Genomic DNA, 22,401 nt, shown 5'->3' on the forward strand with positions numbered 1-22,401 from the left:
CCCGTAATGATGCATTTGAGCTTGACCTAATAGTCTGAAAGTATTGTTTCACACACATCAACGCGACGACTTTTTTCCAAGAAATTGAGAGTTTTCGGTCCCAAACGAGATTTGACTTTTCGTAGGCCCAAATGGTCTTTCAAAATGGTTTTCACAGATCCTTCTGATATTCTGATCATATCAGTAAGGTCTTTAACAGTCAACCGACGATTTTTGAGCACTAACTCCTTCACTTTATTGACGTGTTGGTCATCTGTTGACGTCGATGGTCGTCCGGAGCGCTCCAAGTCATCAACACGTTCTCGACCCTCTTTGAAGTCTTTGTACCACTTATAAACATTTTTCTACGACATGGTCGAATCACCAAATGCCTTCTGCTACATGCTAAACGTTTCCGCAGCCGAAAGTTCATTCCGCAAACAAAATTTGATGGCACTTCTCTGCTCAATCAAATCAGACATTGTAAAAATCGAAAAATGCACTCTTGGTCGTTTGGTAAACACAAGCGTAAATATATTACTGATAATGTCATTTACATGAAAGTTGGCCCAGATGTTATTAACAGTGCTGCCAACTCATGAAAAAAATAACTAGAGCGAAGTTTGACAAATAAATTCACCTTACTTTTTGCCCACATTATTTCTTCATTTGAAATGAAATTTTCTGTTAAAATGAAAGTATTTAAAAGTATCTCCTAGTCAGCTTCATTTAAGTAGTTATTACATTTTCCGGTTAATGCATATGTACCATATGTATGTGGAAAGCCTCTAAAGCAAATAATTTTATCACAGTGTTCACGGAGCATTCGCTTATATATTATATTTTAGTGCAAATATGGACCCGATTGTGGTTGTTTATAGCAGACTTACTCTGTTTGACACCAGCGGCTAATTTCGTGACCACATACACTTTAGGTACGTCATGAAAAGGTACTGCATTTGGGAACAAATGCATCTTCTTAAAAATAATCTCGTTTGGCTTGATAACTAGGAGGTTTAAAATAACGCACAAGTGTATTGTCCAAGTTTTTGCCACCCAGCACATCGGTAGTAATTTCTTTTCGTTTTATTATTTAAGATTACTCGTTTCAATCGGAAAATTTAAAAGGTGCGTAGCATAGGCTTTATTTTATTCGTTGATTCATCGTTCATTTCATTGTTCATTTCGTTGGTTCATTAATAAAATAATGCGTACACACATACATATATCTTTTTTTCAGTTAAAAAACAAAAAAAAATCTATTAGCTTAACTTAGTTTTCATTCAACGCCATGAAAATGCAAATTTTTCTCTTCTGCCATCGTTCCTGTGGATTTTCAAACAAACTGTTTCTATAAAAGAAAATGTGTCTTAATTATTTTTTCACTTCATGGCGAACGGCATTAAAGAGTGCTACTTTTTAAAATAAAGTTATTATCAACGGGTATGCCCTCTCACTACTTTCAATACATTTCCCTCAACCCTCCTTGCGGAGTGACGAAAGAGTGTCTGCGAGTATAAATACTTTGACAGGTAAATCGGGCGATAACGGTCCGAAAGCTACACGAGATAAGAATCTCACTACAGCTTACTATATTTTTCATTTATATATGATCATTCCCTAGCAGTGATGAAGTCAGTTAGAAGCTTACTCTAATCGAGAGTGGACGCTAAATGTACACACACAGTACAAAAGTAAAAAAGCGCTATAACCCCGTACTGTGGTGATCCACCCGAATTTAAACGATCTCGTTTCGCGGTGTTAATTGCATTTTACTGCGACAGTTCGATACAAACCGAAACGCGACTGAACGGTGCAAACAGGTTCCCAGTGGTTAATCAAATTCGACCAGATGTGAGATTTGCTTTGTGATTCATTTATTTACTATTATTTATACATCCAAGAGCATATAAACATTTTCAAACAGACATGTTTACAATGTACCTTTATCTACATGAATACAAATGAGCGTACCTAACTATGTAAGTTTGTATGGACAATACGTACGCACCACATGAACGAGTGATTGCTAACGCATAAAATTATAACTTGAATACGAGGCTGTTTTTCTAATAAATCGAGCTATCGAGTGCTATTATAAATGTGCAATATAAAAATATTGATTGTGTGCGCAATGATAATAATAAACTTGGCACGTTAGTGCACAAATTTACTTAGGTATCATTTTTGTCCCTTTTAGCAATAACCATCCATGTATCCCGCTTCTTACTAATTAAGAGAAATTCCAATTAATTGTAATTTTCGTCAAGGAATGCAAATCTTCGAATCAGCCATGTGATTGCAGATGTATGAACCGCGTTCTATTAAAATATTGTATGTTGTATTCGTATTCCTGCCCGCTTGCTTGCCGCAGCTGTTGCTATAAGTAGTGCAGTTACAGTCGATATTTAGCGGCTGACTTATGCAAATTAATTTTCAGTAATTTATTGCTGTTAACGCTTCAAGTCACGAGTTAAACATTGAGCTTGAAAGTATTGCTTAGCGATTTTTTTTAAACATGTATGAATATTTGAATGTATATGTATGTGTGTATCAAGGTATGTAAACATTAATACGCGCGTTAACAAGTGACGATTTGTACCCACTTGTCACATGGAAATTTAAATTTGGTGATCGGTATAATTTTCAGATAATCAAACGTGCACACATAACGAATTGGTTTCGTACGGATGCTAAATATGAATATTTCAAAAATGACTTCGGACACGCCTACTTCGGATTTAGGGTTCGGCGACAAGGTGAGTGAAAAAGAATAGATTTATTAATTTTAACTCAGTAAAACAAGAAATATTTATGGATTTTTCAGTATACAAATTTTATTTTTATAAATTGTATGAATTAGTGTATTGATGTGAACATTGAAAACCTAGGTTTACAAGCATATGTATGTAGATATTCCTTGAAAATTAAAATACACACTAAAACCGCTTGTAAAGTAGCATTCCTTATCTGTAATGAGCGTGAGGCTATTTAAAAGCAATTTAGTTTCGCAAGCGTATAAGTAAATTGTGTTTACGTTCACAGATATACTGCCTATCTGAGTTAGTGAAATAAGAACCTAAAATTTCTAGTGTTACATACATATATACATATGCATGTACATATGTATATAAAAATATATGTACAATTTAGAATATTTCCAGAGTGATTAAATTGCTCCTATATTTTGAAAGCTGCTAAATATCATGACGAGTATATATGTACATATATTTTTTTACCCGCGCGCATTTGTGCACAAGGATTTTACAATTTTGTTCAGATATATACATATGTATTAGGGCGGGTCGATTTAAAAATCGCTCATTGCTCTATGAAAATCGTATTCTAGGGATCAAAATAAGAAACTTTGCCGAAGGAACCATACCTCTAAAACGAATTCTGATGTCCCCCAATTTGGGTCGAACGAAAAATCCCACTTTGACCTATTTAGAGTGCTCCACTCGAGTCCAAATGTATGACCGACCCACACTAACTTTGGACCGCCGATCCACCCATGTCAGTGGCACACGCCCTGGAACTCCCCTGGGGCTTCCCCATACAATCATTTCAAAATATCACCATTTTTGGCCTTTACATGAGAAAAGAAACTAAAAAGTTCGACCCAAATTGGGGGACATCAGAAACGTTTTAGAGGTATGGTTCCTTCGGCAAAGTTTCTTATTTTGATCCCTAGAATACGATTTTCACAGAGCAATGGGCGATTTTTTTGCCTCCCACAAATCGATCCGGCCTAATATGTATGCATATAGATACATATTTGTGGCGTGCGTCTTAATATTGTTCCACAAAACACTCTCACTCTTTCTACATTGAGTGTAAGGATACATTTCCGAATACGCTGACGTGATTGAATTTAAACTTATATTTGTGAACCTGTTTTTTATCGTGCGCCTCTAAGATCATGCTCAGACCCTTTGTCGAGAAAGGATTCATCCGAACGAATATTTCCTTAAATTTGCAAGAAATTGCGATTTTGAATTGTTTTAAAAACATTTATTGCTCTATTGCACAGTTTTGGCTGCTTCAGGCTTCGCCACATGACTATCAACGATCTTACATTGAGTTGTAAATTATGTGGTGACATTCCTTGTAAGTCCTTCGTATGGATCAGTATCGCAATCGATTCACACAAAAGCAATTAGCCAGATATTTGACTTTAATTTTTTATATTCAAATAAGGACAGCCTTATTCTTCGCTGACAAAATGGCTCGTTCGCTCACCAATAAGAACATTTTCGTTATCAATTCTTCTTTCGACGTATGAATTGAGCAAATTCAAGTAGAAAGAAACCAGTGAATAATTGTTTCAAATGCATGTATGTCTGCTGTTTGGTAATTTTTTAATGCAACTCGCATATTTGTGGTCAATTCGAGAGTTTTAACATACATATCTCCGCGAATTAGATGACTTCAAGCTGTTGAGCTTAGAATACTTGTCATCGTTTGACGAAAACCGCCGACCAGCAGTATTAGAGATTCCGATTATTGGGAAAATTTTGCAATGTTCGATCGAGTGCTTCCAATGCTCTTTTGCATGACATTGCACACGCATTTCAATTGATTATTTTGCTACTGAGCACTACTTTTGCCATTACAAATTTCTTGGACATGTTCTACGTCGATTCAACCGTCGTTTGCAAATTCAGTGATGATTTAAGCGTCCACCTTCTAGCAATGGTTCAACAATTCCACAGCTAAGATCAATGAACTTGGGTAGGGAACTCCAGTTCCGCCGGGACCCTCACGGAAGAAGATTCCTCCGAAGCCTTCGTTGACTGCTCTCGTCAATTCATTGTACGCGGCTTTTTGCTGCTGCTTAAAAGTGAATCATAGTTTGTAATAGTTGATCCAAAAAGTCTCGTTCGGAATTCTCGATTAAATCTATCATTCACTTGTCAATTTGGAGTTAGCATTCCTAATTCGTGCAACATTTTTCCAGACATCTTCTATCAAAACTAACGCTTTTTATAAATCTCTGTGCCAAATTCTAGTTCGAGGTTTTCTTTTGTTGTACGAACTCGAAGCAAAATGTCTTCAGTCATACTTCAGTCAAACAAGTTGAAACTATTATAGCAAAACTGATCGAGTTTGATGCGCAGTAAATGAAACAACAGCATCAGCAAGTGTGTGCTCTTAAGGGGCTGGTAGGGTTTAGCGCTAAAAAAACACTTTTTTTTTGAATTTTTTACAGAAATATGGCTTAAGATACTTTAATAAAATCAGTTGCATGTTATTGTACATCTTTTCAATAAGTTTTTAAAAAATATTAATAATAAAATATTGACAAATAAGCCCATGACAGAGTTTTTTTGGAGATATGTTTTTCGAGAGGTGCTCTGCGGTGCCAATCGGCATTCGTCGTAGAATCATCTGAAACTAAAAAAGTCGATTTTTTCAGTTAAAGTATGATGTAATGCTCCTCCCCCCATTAATAAATTTTTTTTTTTTTTTTCATTTTTGTAGTTTTGGTGGCAAAAAAACGTAAAACGAGCATTTTTAGCGAACAATTTCGCCATATTTGTAAGTGAAAAACAACCTTAAAAAAAATAAAAAAAAACAGTGGGGGGGGGGGGGGGGGGGAGTTATTTTTGATTTAGAAAACGTGTGCCAAATTTGAAAAGAATCGGTTGAATAGTTTCGGAGTTGTGATTGGCACCGACTTTTAAGAAGTCGTTTCGGGAAAAACGCGTTTGAAAAAATGACTCTGAAAAATTATAACTTTGAGAGTTCTGCTCCGATCCACTTAAAATTTTGACACAACATTCTTGAAATGATTTACTATAAGATGAGGGAAGAAAAAAAATTTCGATTTTGTGACCCCCCCCCCCCCTTAATGAGTACCATCCTCAAGTAAATATAAACTCTGACAGGCCTCTCGATAATGTTGTGCACAATTCACCATTCAGAGTTCGCAGAAATTCTAATTAATCGTTAATTTCATCAGCAACAAACTTAAGTAAAACACTCGTCTTTGCTCGATTGGACTGTGTAAATGCATAGCGTTGGAATTTAATTATTTTGAAAAAGTTGATATTTCGAATATGAACAATATCGGGCCATAAATGCGATTTTTAGTAATAACGTCACCTTGTGGGAAATTTCTTCCGTCCTGCTACAATCGCAGAGGAAATAAGGAGGAGGGGACTAATAGGACAAAAAGAGAGGGGAATTTGTGGATGAAGGCGGAACGATGACTTAGTTACGGTCGTGCTAATCGCTTCATGCTGCTGATGAAGTTCATTTGGTGGTTAATATCAAAGCCTGCTACATCATCAAGCATAGCACAGAAATGAGAGTCAAGATGCCTAAATCTTAGCCCCGCGAAAGAAGGACAGCTAAGGAGAAGGGCTGAGATGATTCCATTTCATCTTCCATACAGCTGACGCAAAACGAACTGAATGTATACTTCTCGGACAGTATTCTGTATTCCAAGAACAGACCGCAGGTAGTCAAGGGGACTCCAATCCACTAATTTCGCGCTGTTTCCTGCAATATTGGTGTAACCAGGTATCCAGATGAGCCTTATATCAAAGAATTCGGATGCGAACGAAAGTGTAGCAGCCAACCAATTTCTTGTGCTGTTGGAGTAGATATTTACTTTACTATTTATGGTAAAGTATGTTAAACTTTCCAATAAAATTTCAGATGGCGTCTCACAATACTAGAAGTGCCTAAGGCCAGAAATGTACATGACAACCCTTGTGTCAGTGAAATATATGCAGTGCTCTAGAATTTTTGTAAAATTTTTTTTATAGAAATTTCCTTAGATAACTATCATTCTACTTCGTAGTTCTTATATTTCTCAAAATCAAATTATCACACATACCGCACCTAAACATTAATTGACACTATTAACACCTTTGATTAAAAAATTGTGTACTTATGAATGCAAATAATTATATGTTCGTATGTAATAACATTTTCGATTGCCTAATCAATATTTCCCCATTTAGACTTATTGATCTTGCGCTAGCCGCGAATGTAGTGCAAATTGGTTCAATAGAAAAATACAAAATATTTGTGTTGATTTACCTTAATATTTTTTGATAACAGCCAATATACTTATTAATTTTTTTATAACTTAGTATATTCATACAAATTTTTAGAATAAATTTGTATACATAGGTATATTATATTTTGTGGAAATTTTAAGCTACCTTAATTATATTTACAGAGGGTTGCTTATATGTATCTATGAACTTGTTGAAAATGTGAATCTATAGAATTATCGTTAGTTAAAACATACATACATAAATCTGTAGAATTATCAATTGGGCACTACAATATAAAAAATGTTTCTATCATCATCTCTCGGAGTCAACAAAATAGTCGTCATGCACAAATCCATCACTCACTTTGAATTGCTGATTATTATCCAAAGCTACTATCGAATAAAAATTACAGATAAAGTATTTTACATGGCCCGGAACGAAGTTTTATTCATTAAGGGGTTACATGGGTTTCGTCGGGTAAAAAAAGGCCTATTTTCAATATTTTTTTTCTATGTAAAAAATTATTTATTTAATTCTTTCTTTTTTCTGTCTTATAGATACCTATTTAAAGAATAATTTCTGAAATTTTCAAAAAAAAAAAAATTAAAACTCCTCCATTGTGACGTCATTTCCGGTGACCCCTCGAAAAAAAGGTGCGTCCGCGTTGTCAGCATAACTCCTGACAGGCTCATCAAAAATGAAAAAAACAAAAATAAGTGCTTTAGTTAAGACCATAAACTCGTGCTTGAACGAAGGAAAGAAATAAAAAATAAAAATTGGAATTTTGGCAGACATTTTTGCAAAAAATGAAAATTTCGGTCAAATTTGCTTGACATTTTGTTTTTTTTTTTAAATAGTTGTAATTGATAAAAAAAACAAAATCCTTCGTTCAAGCTCGAAAACACCTGTGTAAAATTTCATCAAGATCGGTTGAGTAGTTTTCGAGAACATTTGACAACCGACTTTGAAAACACAGTTCCGAGAAAAACGCGTTTAAAGTTTTGAATAATAATAAAAGTGGCTTGGAGCGCACACATTCCAAAGGCTGTATCTTCGAATTTATTATTCGGATCGACTTGAAAATTTAGGATAATATTGCTGAGAGGTTGTAGAAATTTATAAGCAAAAAAAAAAAAATAAGTCGATGTTTTGAACCAACGAAACCCATGTAACCCCTTAAAACAGATATAGTCTAGTGATGATATAGACGAATATATGAAAAGGGAGTATCTATTTTTGATTTTCGATGTAGCCAAACAGATTTGGGGTTCATTTCGGTTTCGACTGTGGCCTCGACCTCAGAGCGTATTTCTGACTGGTTGCTCCATTTGTGAGCTTGAGGCAACACTTTTAAGCATGAAAACTTAATGTAACCTCATTTTCAAAGATATTTAAATTTTGTAGAATGACTGATTTTTTTTTTTGAGAATTTCGCCTTAATGTGATTAACTTATCTTCTAGACGTTGATTAACTGATTATTTTTGTACTTTTTGAAAAAACATCAAAAAGGAAAACTCATGTATATTTGTATTAAAAAAGTGATTTATTGCAAGTCGTACATAATGGGTATAAAGGCAAATATTTTTGAGAAAAACCTATTCCAAACGGGTGTACGCGCCAATTATGCTATTTTTTAATATAAATGATCCGATATTTATTTCATTATAAAAAGGAAGGTATGCCGTTAATAGTGGAAAATAACATCAGGCAAATGAACACCACGACCACGCTTACAGGACAATATCCTTTACATGAAATTTTCCATAACCAAATTGCAAAGTGGCTGCCCTATGTCCTCGATAGCCTCACGAATTCCATCTTTGAGTTCTTGAATCGACCCTGGGCTGTTGGCGTAGACCTTCTCTTTCACGTGGCCCTAAAGAAAAAAGTCACAAGGTGTTAAATCAAAAGATCTCGGTGACCAATTGTCATCACCTCTTCGAGAGATAACACGGTCCGGAAACGTTTCCCGTAAAAGATCAATTGTTTCGTTGCTTGTATGGCACGTAGCGCCGTCTTGTTGAAAATAAACGTTGTCTAGATCAATACCATTCAATTCCGGCCATAAAAAATCGTTAATCATCTCTCGATAGCGCAATCCTATTTAAAATAACACCTGTTATTGCAAGACCCTTTATTTACATATATCAATGTAAAGCTAAAAAATGTAGTACAATAATATTTTAAAATGCGTTGCTATTTAATTTCAAAGAAAAATGTTAATTAAAATCAATATTTAATTAGAGTTTGTGATATGGGTATCAAACGGACTGTGTAAATTCTGTTATTCTAATTTAAGTTTTAATTGATTTTATTTGTGTATGGCGTTGTCACCTAACTCACATAGGTAAAAGTGGCAATTGGTCTTTAAACCAACTCACTTAGACCGTTGCCTTATATATCTAAGGTCATCAGTATCATTGAAGAACGATGAGCCGAAGTATCTAGATCCAGTGGCATGCCACGCAGGACAGTGACAGAGAAGATGTCTGACAGACTCGTCCTCCTCTTCATTTTTGCAGTTTCTGCAATAGTCGAAATGAGGTATGTTCAATCTATGAGCATGCCGACCTAGGAGTCAGTGACCTGTGATCAAAGCAACGAAGGTAGAGATATTTTTCCTTGAGCAATTAAGTAGCGCCTCTGAGCGCCTGACATCCCAATACGGCCGAATTCTTTTTGTAGCGTTACATGTCAGACAGAGAAAGCTACTTGTACCACGCAGCTTGTAGGTTGAGAGGGATCCTACAAGCTCCAGAGCAAGAGGGAGGCGATAGTCTCGCTAATTTGTCTGCCTTACAATACTTGGATGTGTCTCTATTTCCTGGTACCTATGTATATCAAATAGATGTGGAAATAATTTAAGTATTTTATCTTATACGCCAGCAAAGTCGAGGGCTCCAGCTAGTCAAAATAAATTTAGTTTGGTTGAAAATTTTACGTGATTATCATGGGGTACATATAATATACATACATACATATGTATTTTGCTTTCATGCAACACATTAGATAGTGGCCAAAAAAGTATAATCGGACATCTTCCCAATTCATTGACCTTAATGGAAAAGTATTCCATTGAACCTAAAAAAGGAGGGCAATGCTTACGTTTGTGGGCTTGCTAACCTCAGAATAAAATTTATGTTACGCTGCCAGTAAAAATTTGCACACTTCGCTTTAATGGACCAGACTTGTTTCTACCAGACATGATCCCAAATATGGGTTTCATATCCATACGCATTTGTGGATGCGATAGTCGTTTAAAAGTGTTTAGAAAAACAAATGAAAAACGAGTTTGGTATTGGACATATAACCAACTAACAAAAAGTTGTAATTTTATTCAACTTTCAATTGAACTTTAATACAATTTCCCCAATTAAAAATAAGCCACTTTAGAATTTTCTGTCTTAGCTTAAAAAGTGAATTCTTAATGCCTGGTTAGCGAACATTTATTAGTTACTTTTTACAGAGTTTAGCAGAAGGTCAGCTGCTAACCGAAATAAAAAGGGACCGCTAATGGCGCTGAAAACAATAAATAAAATTTTATTTAACTATTCTTTCTTTGTTCTTTTACATTTTTTTATTGGCGTTTATATGCTTCATTGCTAGGCCTCCGCTTTAAATTTGTGTGGTGCGTCTTGATGTTGCTCCGCAAATGGAGGGACCTACAATTTTATTGTGAACGAAACTCTGCTGATGTGGTTATTTCATGTATTTATAATTGATTTATGTGAATTCTTTTGTTACATATTTATATGAAAATAAAACCCGGACCCTGGTGAAAATAAAATGATCATTTCAAGTTTTATTTTCTTTCAATAGACAAAAATTCAAATAGACAAAAATATAGCAAAATTTATTATTTATTTTTGTTCTCTCATTTTTTGATATTTTAAACTCTAATTCACGCCTGACCATCAAATGCCCATTGCCAAATAACTGACGCTATTTTGCCAATTACCAATCAAATTGCCAAGATTGTCACTTTGGCGCTTTGTTACTTATCGCTTTCGTTAGCTTTACAAAAACAAAATTTACGTAAAACTGCCAAAAAATAAAACAAAGATCTCGGTGTGAAGACATCTAATATTCACCAGTCCATGAGAAACGCTCTATATTATTTAATTGAATATTTACTTACCTTTTTTACGAGTATAATCCCATTTACTCAAATTCGCATTCATGATTTATCATGTTCCGGGGCATTCTCTACAGAAATAATGATTTTATAGCTCTGATAACAACAATATTTTTAGGTTTTTTATAAAAAAAATCTATTTTACAATATATGGTAGAGACAACTTCCAACTCATTTGCTGTGAAGTTAGGAATTAGCATCAATTCATTATGTGCTATACATACATACATACATACATATGAGAACAAACCGATATAACCAACCTCTAGAAGCGTGTGTCATATGCCACATCGTCATCAGACACCAAAGTTTTTTGGTGCAAGGCCTAATTAAGATTTTGTTTTTATACCCGCGTACTTGCGCCCAAGGGTAATACAATTTTTTCACATAGCGGTTTGTTTTTAAAGCATACAGGTATCGAGATAGATATATACATATATCAAAGTTCTGGGATTGATGTGGAGTCAATTGAACTATATCTGAAAGTCCTTGCTGAGTCTTGCAGAAATATCAATATATCTAACCCTTTTTTTGAGTTATAGTTTGTAACACCAGAGGGACGGGCAGAAATTTAGTCTTATTATATACAAAATTGTCGTGGTTTTTATCTGATCTCATTAAAATTTATATTGGATCAAAATGAAGCAGGCGCAAGATGTGTATCATGATTGGGCTAGTTTTACTTGTCCCTTATTTCTTTAGGTTCACCATTCGTACAAATGTGAGTAATTTTGTTCCATTTATACAAATATATCAGATTTTTATTTTTCGAAAGTTACTGATGCTTTCCATTTCAATTCAACCGGGCTATTCGGGTCATGTTCTTCGATTTCGATGTAACTCAAATATGTTGCTCTCTGGTCAAAATAATGAGACACGTATTTTTTTTTTTTGCCCGAAAAAATTTTTTTTCAAGCCTTATCGGCAATTTTGTTTTTCGGCTCAAAATCGATTTTTTTTAATAATATAAGAAAATTTTGTTTTTAAATGGTCATAACTTAGTCAAAAATGAACCGATTTTAATAATTTTGGGTTCAAAAGGATCGTCATTACTTACACGAGCGATTTCATGTAGAAACAGTTGCAAAAAAGTAGTTGCAAATTTTTTATTTTGCAAAAAACAAAAAGTGCGAAACAGGTTTTTTACTCAAAAATTCATTACTCAAAAACAACTCATTTTAGCTACTGGGCATTCAGCTTAATTGAAGTTTCAGGTGTCCTTTTGATTTGGAAAAAGTTATAAAAAAAACAAAAATACACTTTTTGAAATATTGAATTTCGAAAAAATTTCAATTTTTTTTCTTTTTTGCTAAATAAAAAATTTTCAACTACTTTTCTACATGAAATCGCTCGTGTAAGTAATTACGATCATTTTGAACCCAGAATTATTAAAATCGGTTCATTTTTGACTAAGTTATGGGCATTTAAAAAATTTTTTTCTTATATAATTAAAAAAAATCGAGTTTGAGCCGAAAAACAAAATTGCCGATAACTTTTGAAAAAAAAATTTTTCGGGCGAACAAAAAAATACGTGTCTCATTGTTTTGACCAGAGAGCAACATATTTCAGTTACATCGAAATCGAAGAACATGACCCGAATAGCCCGGTTGAATTGAAATGGAAAGCATCTACTGTTATATATGAAGTGATAGATATAGAACAAAGAGTAATTTGTTTACCAAGTTTCATTGAAATATATTAATTTTTACTCTAGTTATAAGAGAATGGACTCATTTCATAATGATGAACCTCAATTTATATTAATACCACCGTAATATTATAATACTCTACGATTTCATCGTAAGTTAGGTATCTTGGAGTGATACTTAACTCCAAACTCCATTGGAAGCCACAAATAGAAATTCGGTAAAGAAGGCTGACCTTCTTCAGCATAGCTTTCTACTCCTGCAAATCTATGTTCGACAAATAATTTTATTTTAGTTTTAACGTACGAATGACTCGTTTGGTGGGAACCTCTTCGGAAGGATTAGAATATCATTTTATTGGAGAGAGTGCAAAGGACTGTTTGTATTGGCACTACCGGAGCATGTAAAACTTGCCACAGTGCTTCCCTTAATGTCGCTTTGCACTTACTTCCCATCAACTTTCATGTTATTTTCATCGGAAGGGGGCAATCTCTGAACGGACATTGTAGCATTCTTAAGCAGTTAACACCGTAATTCTCTGAAATTCTCTATCTGGAGTTTGACTGCCAGTGTTTTTCAGGCAGAAGTCTTTGCGTTCTGGCAGGCATGCAAAATGCTTAAAGAACGTGGGAGCAAGAGATATATCATATTAACATTTTATCGAGCTGTGATCAAAGCACTGACGACGCCATGGTGCATGGTGCCATGTGCAGGTAACATTTCTCTGATCTGGGTCATAGGGACATAGAGGGAAATGAAATTGCTGATGAGTTTGCCAGGAAGGGGTCGACTGAATTGGTGTTAGAGCTCTCTTATCCGGGCATCGGCACTCCCCAGGGCCGTAGAGAGCATACCCGGGCCCCGGGGGAAAATCCGGGCCTCGGGGGAAAATTGCAAATGAGGGCCCTTTCCAATGACGTCTAATTCATATAAATACGTATAATCTCGAGTCCGGGCCCCTCTGAAAACTCCGGGCCCGGGGGAAAAGTACCCCCTCTCGTCGGGCCTGGCACTCCCTGAAGATTCTTAAAGGGGAACAGTACAACTTATTTCTCAGAAAAGCACAGAATCAATGGAGCTCCATTTCTTCGTATATGGACAATGCAATAGTCGCAGGGTGCAGAAAGTTTTGGGGACTCCACGTCATTCAATTTCCATGCTCGTAGCTGTGTCTACCGGCCATTGGACGATCGGCAAACACGAAGGAAATCTAGGTTTACCATTTAATTCTCTTTGCAGAGCACCTTTTATAGAAGGAGACTGTGGATCACTTTCTTTGTAATTGTCCGGACTTAGGCAGCTAGACAATTAAGGCCCTGGATGCTCCTTTCTTCGACCGCCGCAGGCAGTGCTCGAACTTAAATCCCATCAACCTTCTCCATTACATCAACAGCTCTGGTTGGCGAAGGTCTCATAATGGTATCAAAACGGCGCTTTTGTGCTACTTGGGGAGTGCGAGACTGGTACTTCAACCATTTCACCTACCTTCCTACCCTTGTGCACAATAATGCGCACAATATAACAATCAAAGAAAAAAACAAAATAAACTTTGTGTGCGTTCTAAAATTATACCCACTGTTAAACAGTTTTTGTATTCTGCAACATATTTATATATATGTAGATATATGCATATTTTTATTATTATGTATGGTTTCAGTATCTATATAGATATATAATAACAGTGTATACAAATAAAAACACTTAATAACCATTATTACATAAAAATTACTTGAAACATTTATTTTGATAGCAAGAAGCTAAGCAACCGAGTGCCTTAAAAATGGCCAGTATGACCAGAAGACGCTCATCGGCCGCGTCTACATGCTCATTCAGCTCAGGCAAGTTTTCATTTTATATTGATATATATACATATATAATGAACATATCTTTGTATTTGAAAAAATTTAGCATGTTATACTGGCAGTTCGGATGAGGATACTGTATCTCCACGCGAAAAGAGGCAACGTAATAGCGCCGGCAGCTCCGATTTTTGTGTTAAGAATATTGCTTCACAACATGCTTTCGGGAGAAGAGAAATTGAAATTGCCGAAAAAGAAATGCCGGGTATACTTGCACTTCGTAAACGCGCTTCAGAAGATAAGCCTCTGAGGAATGCTCAGATCGTGGGTTGCACCCATATAAATGCTCAAACAGCGGTACTCATTGAAACACTGGTAGAGTTGGGTGCCACCGTTCGCTGGGCAGCTTGCAATATATACTCTACGCAGGTAAAACCAGTAAAAAATTTAAATAATTAATTTCCATATATGTACGTACATAATAGAACGCTGTAGCCGCTGCACTCGCCGAGGTGGGTATCCCAATATTTGCTTGGCGTGGTGAAACCGAAGAGGATTTCTGGTGGTGCCTTGATAAGTGTGTCAACTCGGAAAATTGGCATCCAAATATGATATTGGACGACGGCGGTGACGCCACTCATTTAATGTGGAAAAAATACCCCACCCTTTTCAAGGCAATCAAAGGCATTGTTGAAGAGAGTGTGACCGGGGTGCATAGATTGTATCAGTTGGTGAAGAACGGAAAACTAACTGTTCCGGCAATAAATGTTAACGATTCTGTAACGAAAGCAAGATTCGATAATTTCTACAACACGAAAGATTCCATTTTGGATAGGTATAGCCAATATCTTTCATATAAGTTTTATATTATTATATATGTATGTACCTAAATACACAAATACATATGTAAATCTTGTATCCTCTTTTGTAAAAACTCGTAGTTTAAAACGATCAACGGATATTATGTTTGCTGGTAAGCAAGTGGTTGTTTGTGGCTATGGTGATGTGGGTAAGGGATGTGCACAGAGTCTCCGCGGACAGGGCTGTATAGTGTACGTAACTGAAATCGACCCGATCTGTGCGCTGCAAGCAAGGTAAGCTCGCAAACTGAAATATGTATTATGGTTTCATCAATTCTAGACTTAAAAAAATATCTTCCAGTATGGACGGATTTCGCGTAGTGCGTTTAAATGAGATTGTTCGTCAAGTGGATATTATTGTGACGGCTACTGGAAACAAGAATGTCGTTAGTCGCGAGCATATGGATCGCATGAAGTCTGGATGTATTGTCTGCAATATGGGCCATTCCAATTCGGAAATTGATGTTGTAGGTTTTCCCTTATGCTTATGCATACAAGTTTTACTTATTGTAGTAAAACTGGTTAACTATTTCAAAAATTATAGAATAGTTTACATTCTCCTGAGCTGTCGTGGTTGAGAGTACGTTCGCAAGTGGACCACATCATTTGGCCTGATGGGCGCATGATCATCTTATTAGCGGAAGGACGTCTTGCTAATTTGTCTTGTTCCACTATTCCATCATTTGTGGTATCGGTTACAGCTGCAGCACAAGCTTTAGCTCTTATAGAGTTATTTAACGCTCCAGTTGGGCGCTATAAATCCGATGTTTATCTGTTACCTAAAAAGATGGGTATGACATTACACGTATCTATTTAACTGGTTACAATTAAGTAGTAATTCATTTATTCACAGATGAATATGTCGCAAGTTTACATTTACCAGTCCTAGACGCACATTTGACGGAACTTACCGATGAGCAAGCCAAATATCTAGGACTAAATAAGGCTGGACCTTTTAAACCCAATTACTACAGGTTTTAACTTTGTAGTATTAAAACTTAAAGCGACATACAATTTATACTTCTCTTATAGATACTAAATATAAAAAACCCTTGCGAAGTATTTAATTAATTATGTAAACCCTGATTCTATCAATTCAACCGAAGAACAAAGGAAGGCTGTTGTTGGAAAAAGTAACGTCAGAAAAAACGTTGTATGAAATGTAAATTATTGAAATATTTGAAATAATTTGTTACATGTGTGTTTTATGTTACAATTAATTTTATCAGAATGTATTAAATTTATAGATTTGTTTTATATTTAATCTCAACTTCGAAAAAATAAACTTTTTATGTTTAAAAAACTTATTAATATAATTTTGATGACCAAAGCTGTTATATACGTAATAAATGTATTAGATTGTCCCAAGAAACAATAGCTATTTTTAACGCATACCCGAAACATTGGAACCAGAGCCGGCTTGCAGTTAAAGTTAGCGGTAGAAGCATTGTGCAGTTGGCGTGTTTTGTTAATTTACTTCTTTTAATTCTGTATACTACTGTGGTACTACTTATAATCTCCCTAAAGTATTACGGCTTACTACTCAAGGTTTTTTCCAACGGACCTTAAATTATATGAGGGGTGCCTTTTATATTTCGGGATTTGGCAACTCTGGTGTTGCAATCTGGCAACTGACAGCTGTATCGCAAAGTTTATCATTTTTTGGCTTTTACGTACTCAGTACGGTTTGAAATACCAGCGCTATTTGTGTTGTTTACAGTAACTTAAAAGATTCATCTCGGTCCAAAAACGGAATTAAATCGTGAACATTTTCGTGCATTTTTTACAACTTTCGACGTGGATTAACTCAGCAACATTCCATGGATGAACTTAATTCATTTTTTGCCGATGAAGCTCCATCAAGAACCAGTGTTTATCGATGGTACGGTGAATTCAATCGTGGTCGTAGTTCACTCCAAGACGAATTTCGTGAAGGTCGTCCAAAATCAGTTGTTGCTCCGAAAACCATTGATGCTGTGCGCGAACTGATATGGCAAGGTCGTCATGTGACCTATCGTGAGATTGAGACAATGTTTGGCATTAGTGGGACCAGCATACATTCAATATTGCATAAACATTTGACTGTCAAAAAAATTTGTTCGCGTTGGATCCCACACAATTTGTCAATCGCTCAAAAAAAGGCTCGTGTCGATTGGTCGAAGGAAATGCTCAAAAATACGATCGCGGGGCTTCGTCTATGACATCGTGACAGGTGATGAATCATGGATTTACGCGTATGAGCCCGAAAGTAAACAGCAGTCGACTGTATGGGTGTTTCAAGATGAGCCAAATCCAACAAAAGTTGTTCGCGCACGAAGCACTTCCAAGCAAATGGTCGCCTGTTGTTTCGGAAAAACTAGACATGTCGCAACCGTACCACTAGAACAACGCAGAACAGTAAATTCTGCGTGGTACACAACCATTTGTTTGCCAGTTGTCTTCCAAGAAATTAAGAAAACCAATCGCCAAAGACGGATCACTCTTCACCAGGACAATGCACTGCATTTTTGAGCACCCAAAATATCGAACTAATGTGTCATCCGCCGTATAGTCCTGACTTGGCACCGAATGACTTCTTTTTATTCCCGTACGTAAAAAACAAACTGAGAGGTCAATGTTTTTCGATACCTGAAGAAGCGGTTGCGGCATTCAGAATGCATGTTTTGGAGGTGCCTCATTCAGAGTGGCAAAAGTGCTTCGACAATTGGTTCAAACGCATGCAAAAGTGTCTAGATCTTCATGGAGAATATTTTGAAAAACAATAAAGTGATTTTCGATGATTAAAATTTGTTTTTGTTCTCTAATCCCGACATATAAAAGGCACCCCTCTGTAATAATTTTCCAAAAATGCTTTGCAGAAAATATGGATATATGGGCATAAATTCTAAGGATAAATCGAAGCAAGATTAAATATAGCTTTTGTTTTTAATTGTCCTTTTTGAACATGTCAAAAATGTCCTTTAAAAATATTATTCTTAAGATTTTTAACTTTTAACACATTTCGAGGAATCTTAGTTTTAATTAAAAAAGATTAAATTTAAAATGATTACCACTTTCACATTTATTCCTTACTTCAACAACAACATATCATCAATGACAACAAAGAATAAAAGTTTGGAAGGATATTTTGATAAATGATACTTGGATAAATGTAAAATCGATACTAATTTTAATTATTGATTTATACAAATTTTAATTATTCATTTATTTTATTTTATATAATCCTTAGAATACCGATGTTTACGCGATGCACCACACACAAATCATTTTACATATTTATAATTTTAATAACAATGTAATCATTATTTTGTACATTTCTCTTACATGTAAATTTCAATTTTATTCGATTCTTTTGTTTGCTTCATATGGTTCATAAATATTCAAATGATTTTTGTATCTCAAATCCCAATTATTTTGTTTCCAACTACGTAAGCAAGTCGGTTGAATTTCCTGTTTGCACTAGTCGAGTGACAGATTTGTTTACTCTAAAATTACATAGTAACTACGTTAGACATACTATTTAGATTTTCAAGACATTCAGAAATTATTCTACTAGAAAATGTATCGTTTTGCAGCTTGCACCTTGACAGAGCCACAGCGCGTTTTCCATTAATTATTTAATTTTTTCTATAACATTCTTTTAAATGTTAGGTCAGTACTCTATAACACCGGTTATTACGACAGTCCTATTAGCGATGGATAGACTGCAGATTTTAGTTTTGCAACAAAATTTGATGTTATTAAATTTAATAATAACCAATTCAGAACGGTGGCCGCCGTGGCCGAATGGATTGGTGTGTGACTACCATTCGGAATTCAGAGAGAGAACGTCGGTTCGAAATATCAATATTAAGAAAAAAAAGGTTTTTTCTAATAGCGGTCGCTCCTCGGCAAGTAATGGCAAACCTCCGAGTGTATTTCTGCCATGAAAAAGCTTCTCATAAAAAATATCTGCCGTTCGGAGTCGGCTTGAAACTGTAGGTCCCTCCATTTGTGGAACAACAAATATACAATACTATACATAATTCAGAACGTTTTCAAGGTTCTGCAGGAAGTACAAAAGTCACTCCCAGGACATCATCGAGTAAAAAAGACAGTTGACGCATTGTGTTCAACTTTTTTATAAATATCTAGAAATCTTACATCTAAATTGGTATTCATATAATATATAATCTATTAAAATATGCAAAATACAAAAAAGACGTCTAGTTGAAAATACGATTATTATTATTCGTCCAAGAATAGGTCCACTTCAGCTGACAATAAGCTTAGTTCGATCAACGGACTAATGCAATGTAATTTTTCACAAAGTTAGGCGACGACCGTAACCATTTTGTTCGACGTTGTAAATTCCTGAGATATTCGTCTTTTAAATTCCTGCATACGAAGTTTTGGGAGGAATTTAAGAAGTCAAGGCTTCTAAGTCGTTGGAGCAAGCGGGTTGACTGCACAAAGTCCGAAAATTTACACAGGCTCCTACTTTAGTTAGCAAGGTACTAAATTCTTGATACGAGTACTTTAGTCACTTAAAACTCATTTTAGTTGGTATTTTATACACTTTATGCCATACCTAAATAACCACCTAAGGATAGTTTATAAGCTTTGACCATTCGAAGCAAAATCGGGAGAGTACTTTGGCTCTTTCAATCGTCATTGTTCAGAAGGCAAGGAATAACATGAACGAAGGCTGCGTTAAATTTTTCGAATATCACTAAAACAATCTCAATTTTTGCTAAGGGTCCGATGTTGATCACACCAATGTGTGCGGCGCTCGGTGAATTGAGATTCTACGAGATGCTGAAGCCGAGCAAAAATTAAACTGACCTTTCCATTCGCCCCGCAACGTCGAAATTTGCTTTTCAACTCTTTTTCCACTCCAATAATATTTTCGCCGTTCTCGGAATACACAGTTTTGCAAAAGCCTTGGTGATTGATACGCCTTTTAAAGGCGTTGAGAAACGAAGCCGAAAATAAAACTCAACAAGGTCTAAGTGCAAGTACATTTTTTTGTCCTCTCTACTAAAACCCTTTCCGGGACTTGATTATCTTGGGGTAAGTATGATTTTGCCGTACAGTGAAATTCATTTATTTTAATTTTAATGGTTTATATGAATGTAGCCCTATTACCTATGGGTGCAGCCCTTCTCAAAAATACGTTTGGATTAAAATTTCCTAAGCAGCCTTCGTTTGTTACCAATATTGGATAAGTACCATATATGTCGGATATGTAAATAACGTGGCTGTTGCTGGTATATTGGAAGATTTGGAGGAAGTTTTGGCGGAAAACAATGAAAATTATGACGATGAAGATGATTTTATGGCATACAAAGGGCAAAATCCACCATTAACTTCGTTTTTAATTCCCTGATTGCTTTGGAAAATTCTGTCGATGCAAGACTCGAAACGAACTAAAGCAAAATAACATCATTTTTTAAGGGAGGGGTCTAGGGTTTGACTTTCAAAAAATCGATTTTTTGGAAATAGCTTTTTCTTATAGTAAATCATCTCAAAAATATTGTCCCAAAATTTCAGCTCAATCGGAGCAAAACTTTTGGAGTTATAGACGTTTTTGTCCCCACTCCTCTGCGACAGCTGCGAGCGTTTGGAGCGGAGCGTTACGTTTTTCTCGAAACCACTTTTTCAAAGTCCGTGACTATTAGAACTTCAACAATATTTAACCGATCCTTTTCAAATTTGGTATACAACTTCTATATATAAAATACCTCCCCCCCACTGAGAGATTTTTCACTTTTTTGTTTTACATTCAGGGCGGCTTCCACTTATACAGCGAAAAAATCAGTGAAAATCGCACTTTTTGCTTCAAAAACGCGCTGGCAACGTAAAAATGAAAAAAAAAATCGGAGCCAGTGGGGGGGAGGTTTTGGTGATAATTTAACCAAATAATTCTGTTTTTTTTATTTCAGGTGATTCTACAACTAGATACGATAGTCACCGCAAATCACCTTTTGGAAAAGGCGTTTTCGGAAAAGTTACCTCACTTGCTTATTTCCCGATATTTTCTTACAAAAATTTAGTACAATATTGTTGAAATGATGCTTTATAATGTACAAAAAGTTTAAATACATTTTCACTATTCATATCTCTTAAGCAAAGTCTCAAAAATTCATTAAAAAAAATGCTCAAATAAATTGTTGATATACCTTCAGCTCAGTTTATTTATTTTTTTCTGCATAAATCATACAAGTATGAATTTCGTTCTGTTAAAAAACAAATACTTATAACAACACAATTGAAGAAACAGTTCTTATATTATATTTCTTACTTTGATTTCGCTAAATCGGAATCTGTCTAATTCGAAAAGCATATCAATTCGTAAAATATTACTGGTCGTTTGCAATTCCGAATTATCCGGACCCCACTGTGTAACCTACACAATATAATTATGGCCACATATGGAGTTTGGATATCACTGTAGTAATTGGAGTATTGCAAATGAGACTACTAATCGATAGATGTCGCTGGCATCGAGTTACAAAATTATTTCGATATATTTGAGTATTAACAGTGTTGCCATTTTGGTGGATCTCTACTAAATTGAATGATTTTGCATTTAATATTTTCTTTGGGTGAAATTTTTAATATTTCGGATATTCATTTCAACTTGTTCAAATGTATTTGATTAAAAAAATGTCAAGTTGATTTTCATTTGAAGTGAAATTTCAATAGGCGACACACCTTTGTTTAAAAAAACTCAATTTACCTTCCGTTGGGATGTAGGTTCCCCTTATTTTATTGTTATTATCTTATTACTACATATTATCTTATTTGAATAAGCATTATCAATTATTTAAAAAATAATAATATTGTTATATTATAATATTACAGAAGACAGTGAATTAAATAATATGACAATACTAGCAAACCCGGCCCGCTTCGCTGGGCAAAGACATGGTGGGTCCACGTTTTGACATATATTTCGAGACCCTAGTCATCAATAGGTATGAAAA

The 22,401-nt window shown here is 35.2% G+C and overlaps 1 protein-coding gene across 3 annotated transcripts; it reads left to right on the forward strand.

Moving 5' to 3' along the window:
- Nucleotides 1-1,630: 1,630 nt before the first annotated feature.
- Nucleotides 1,631-16,740, forward strand: LOC129253483 (adenosylhomocysteinase-like 1). Of its 3 annotated transcripts, XM_054891879.1 has the most exons (11): nucleotides 1,631-1,833; nucleotides 2,180-2,537; nucleotides 2,630-2,738; nucleotides 14,525-14,612; nucleotides 14,683-15,002; nucleotides 15,059-15,408; nucleotides 15,515-15,667; nucleotides 15,735-15,900; nucleotides 15,978-16,224; nucleotides 16,287-16,407; nucleotides 16,466-16,740. In XM_054891879.1, exons 3-11 carry the CDS (start codon nucleotides 2,670-2,672, stop codon nucleotides 16,470-16,472), a joined length of 1,521 nt encoding a protein of 506 aa, XP_054747854.1. In that variant the 5' UTR covers nucleotides 1,631-1,833; nucleotides 2,180-2,537; nucleotides 2,630-2,669; the 3' UTR covers nucleotides 16,473-16,740. The 3 variants fall into 3 exon arrangements, with proteins under 3 accessions (XP_054747854.1, XP_054747853.1, XP_054747855.1); XM_054891878.1 differs by lacking the exon at nucleotides 2,180-2,537; XM_054891880.1 differs by lacking the exons at nucleotides 1,631-1,833; nucleotides 2,180-2,537 and adding an exon at nucleotides 1,867-1,961.
- The last annotated feature ends 5,661 nt before the right edge of the window (nucleotides 16,741-22,401 follow it).

The sequence above is a fragment of the Anastrepha obliqua genome, chromosome 1 (assembly GCF_027943255.1).
Source record: "Anastrepha obliqua isolate idAnaObli1 chromosome 1, idAnaObli1_1.0, whole genome shotgun sequence".
NCBI classification, from domain to species: Eukaryota; Metazoa; Arthropoda; class Insecta; order Diptera; family Tephritidae; genus Anastrepha; species Anastrepha obliqua.

Bases quoted from the DNA above. Each gene is read 5' to 3' on its own strand.
- LOC129253483 (XM_054891879.1), top strand. From the start codon at position 2,670: ATGCTAAATATGAATATTTCAAAAATGACTTCGGACACGCCTACTTCG. The intron at 15,409-15,514 runs GTATAGCCAATA...AAAAACTCGTAG, and splicing joins AAAGATTCCATTTTGGATAG to TTTAAAACGATCAACGGATA. The intron at 15,668-15,734 runs GTAAGCTCGCAA...AATATCTTCCAG, and splicing joins ATCTGTGCGCTGCAAGCAAG to TATGGACGGATTTCGCGTAG.